Here is a 3,756-nt window from a genome sequence, read left to right on the forward strand (position 1 = left end):
AAAAAAAAAAAAAAAAAAAAAAAAAGATACACAACATGGGCAGACCAAAATCAATTTAGTATATGAGCAAAAAGCATTATCAGCTACACCTAGTAGTCTATGTCTGTAATCCCAGCTAATCCAGAGGCTAAGGTAGGAGGACTTCAAGTTCCAGGTTGGGCAACTTAGCAAGACCCTGTCTCAGAAAATACAAAAAAAGATGGCTCAGTGGTATAAGACCACTTGTTTATTCCCCATTACTAGGGAAGAGAGAGGGAAAGAAGGGAGAGAAGAGAGAGGGAAAGAGAGGAAGGAAAGGAAGAAGATCAGATTCTGGGAACACAAATTCAAAATTAGTATCTTCACTATAAATGCAACCAAATTCAGGATCAATTTGCACAAGAAACCTAAATTGGTAAAATTAGCAAACTACTATCAGGTCTGGTGGCACATGGCTGCATACTGAGGTACTAGGGAGGCTGATACAGGAGGATGGCAAGTTTGAAGCCAGCCTGGGCAACTTAGTGACACTTATCTCAAAGTAAAATAATAAAAGGACTGAGGATACAGTACTGAGAGCCAATCCCCAGTAACACACACACACACACACACACACACACAAATTATCGGTGCTACTTTGTGGCAGTTGTGGAATTCATAATTGTCCTTCATTCTTCTATCTTCTAGATCATATTTCATATTTCAAAAGAAGTAAACTTAGAACTTAGTTCCCTTATCAAAAATGATCTACTCACTCAAAACTCCCAACAGTTCTCCTGTGCTGAGCTCACCTTGAAGTAATCGCCAAAAGACCAGGAGCCCAGCATCTCAAAGAAAGTGTGGTGATAAACATCTTTGCCCACGTCATCCAGGTCATTGTGCTTGCCCCCAGCCCGGATGCACTTCTGCGTATTGGCAGCTCTGCTCAGCTTTGCCAAAGGGTGAGATGGGTCGATGGTGTTCAGGAAGATGGGTTTGAACTGAAAAGTAAGATAGGGATGTAGGGGAGAGCTGCAGGTTGTGTCAGGTGACCACAAACCAGCAGGAGTGCACACACACAAGCTGGGCTTCAGACCTAGTGAGCCTAGAATAGATTTAGAAGCAAGTGGCCCAAATGGAGCCAAAGCAAAAGCAGTGTCATTGGAAGCAGCTTCTTCATGGGCCTCTCTCCTCTAGGGCCTCCCTCACTGTGAGGAAACTACCTGTGCAGGGGAAGCCCTGGCAGATCTGAGCAGCCAAAGGCTGACGTGTGAAACCTGTGCTGCTTTTTCACAAATCTCCAATGTCCCAGGCCTATAGCATCCTTCTGGAAGAATACATTTTTTTTTTTTTTTTTAACATATTTGGTACAGGGTCTACAGGGTCTCACTATGTAGATTGGACTCACAGTGATTTTCCTCTTTTCAGCCTCCCAAGAGCTGGGATTATAGGGGCACACCACCACACCTAGTCTCAACTGGCATCTCAGTGTACCCTGGGGGCAGGGCTGGCATGGCACACTGGGGACCAAACCCCGGCCACTGCACTCTGCCTAAGCAGGCACTTTAGTCCGTTGAGCTATCTGGCCAGCCCTCAGAACAAATTTTAAAAACTGATATGCTCACTTGTAAGTAAAGGTGAGGAGGAGAAAAAAAAAAAATTGAGACCCAACCAGGCAGTAAAATTAGCAAAAGTTGATGAATAAATTAGATAGGTTCAGAGACCCTATTTTCTTACTCTGAGGATTCAGCAAGTCATACTTTGATAATTATTGTTTGAGCTTTTTTTGTTTGTTTGCCTCTATTTGTATTGTTGGAGAATACTGTTTGAAAATTAAATGTTATGGGCATGTACTAGGGAGATGGCTCAATAGCACAGCGCCTGCCTGGCAAGTGCAAGGTTCTGAGTTCAATTTCTTTTTTTTTTTTTTTTTTTAACGCCGAATGCCTTCAAGGCATGACTGGCTGTATTGTGTTGTGGGGATCGAACCCAAGCAACCTGAGCCTGACTGTTTTTGTTGAAGCAGCCTGAGTTCAATTTCTTTTACCAAATAAAACTAAAATAAAATTATGTTCTTTGTCACAGCAGCTCAATAATCAAACCTGGACAGCAAAGACAACAATACTTTCATCACTGTAGAAAGGTTTATTAGACAGTCACATGTAAAGTCATGAACTCCTGAAAAACTTTCGTATTTATCTTTTTTGTGTCTAGCATACCTTCTACAGTACCTAAAAAACAGCAAATGCCTAATAAAGCACCATATTTAATAGCTTAAAAAAGGTAAAAATGCTATCTCTGATTCAGAGGCATATAGCACACAAGTGCTATGTAGAGGCAAAGTTACTGCTATTAAGAGAATGCTTACAAACACTGAACATGGAACCTGTGGTTCCGATAGCATAGCTCATATGAGAAAAGATAAAATTTGTGTGCAGGTATGCCTGAGTTCAACAGAACCTTTCCAGTGTTCCAAAAACCCACACTCTTGAAACCGACTACCTAAAATTACTGCCTCTATCTCTAGATGTTGGCAGAGGGCTCCTATACAATTGAAAACATTTTTCGGGGCTGGTGAGATGGCTCAGTGGTCTAAAGCACCTATTTAAAACAAGCTTAGCAAGGCACAGGGACCGCGGTTCAATCCCCCAGCACCACATGCCAGCCAGCCCTGCCCCCTGGTGGGCTGAGCTGGCCACACACACACACACACACACACGCATAAATAAATAAAAAAAAAAGAAAAAGAAAACATTTTTCATGATTTTATAGTGAATGTTATACAAGACAAAAAACGTTCCCGTTAAGTTGGGCGTGGTGGTACACACCTGTAATACCAGCAACTCGGCAAGATGAGGCAGGAGCTTTTTTTTTTTGGTACTAGGAATAGAACTCAGGACCTCACACTTTCCAGGCAGGCGCTGTGATGCTGAGCTATATCCCTGGCCTGATGGGAGCATTCTGAGTTTAAGGACAGTTTGAGTAGCTTAGCAAGATCCTGTCTCAAAATAAAGAAGGGCTGGAGATGTAGTTCAGTGGACACACAAGGTTTCGGTACGGACACCCCATGGAGAGGGGAGTTACAAGCACTTCCTCAGTTCCAAATACTGCAGTAAACATTCTGTATGTATTACCTCATCTACTTACTGCAATGAACAAGCAGACATCATTATTATTTGATATTTCAGATATAGAAATAGGCTCACAGGGCCTGGGGAGATGGCTCAGTTGAATAAGTGCTTCCCTGGCAACCACAAGGGCCTGAGTTCAATCCCTGGTTCCACCAAAAAAAAAAAAAAAGAAAAGAAAAGAAAAGAAAAGAAATAGGCTCACAATGTAGAGTTCTGCAATCTCACACAAGTAAGTAACAGAAATACCATTCTGGCTGATGGTAGGTACTGTACTTTTATCACTGCTCTGCTGCCTTCTTTATGGACAAACAGCCAAGAGGAAAAGAGCAACTCCTTACCTGATTCATGCCTGCATTGGCAAAGAGCAAAGTAGGGTCATCCAATGGGATGGTGGCAGATGAGTGAACATAGGTATGCTCATTTCTTTTGAAGAAATCTATAAACCGTTCCCAGATTACACTTGCTGTTAGAGTTGAGTTCATCTTGAAAGTCACCCCTGAGAACTAACTAAAAAATAAAGGAGTATAAGAGAAACTGAAACTCAAAAGTAGGCATTACATAAGACTCTGGCTTCTTGGGGCCAGGGAGATGGCTCAGTGGAATAAGCACTTCCCTGGCAAGTGCAAGGGCCTGAGTTCAATCCCTGGTTCCACCAAAAAAAAAAAAA

The 3,756-nt window shown here is 42.3% G+C and overlaps 1 protein-coding gene across 1 annotated transcript in view; it reads right to left on the reverse strand.

Annotated features, from left to right (window-relative positions):
- The window catches only part of Aars (alanyl-tRNA synthetase), a 26,489-nt gene that overhangs the window by 20,456 nt on the left and 2,277 nt on the right, over positions 1 to 3,756 (reverse strand). The window contains exons 2-3 of the mRNA XM_004625999.3: positions 3,428 to 3,596; positions 771 to 959 (exon numbers count right to left, since the gene is read on the reverse strand). Of these exons, the coding sequence (XP_004626056.1) occupies positions 771 to 959; positions 3,428 to 3,571 (333 nt within the window). The 5' untranslated portion in view covers positions 3,572 to 3,596. The remainder of the gene's footprint in view (positions 1 to 770; positions 960 to 3,427; positions 3,597 to 3,756) is intronic.

The sequence above is a fragment of the Octodon degus genome, unplaced genomic scaffold, assembly GCF_000260255.1.
Source record: "Octodon degus isolate 3935 unplaced genomic scaffold, OctDeg1.0 scaffold00011, whole genome shotgun sequence".
Lineage (NCBI taxonomy): Eukaryota > Metazoa > Chordata > Mammalia > Rodentia > Octodontidae > Octodon > Octodon degus.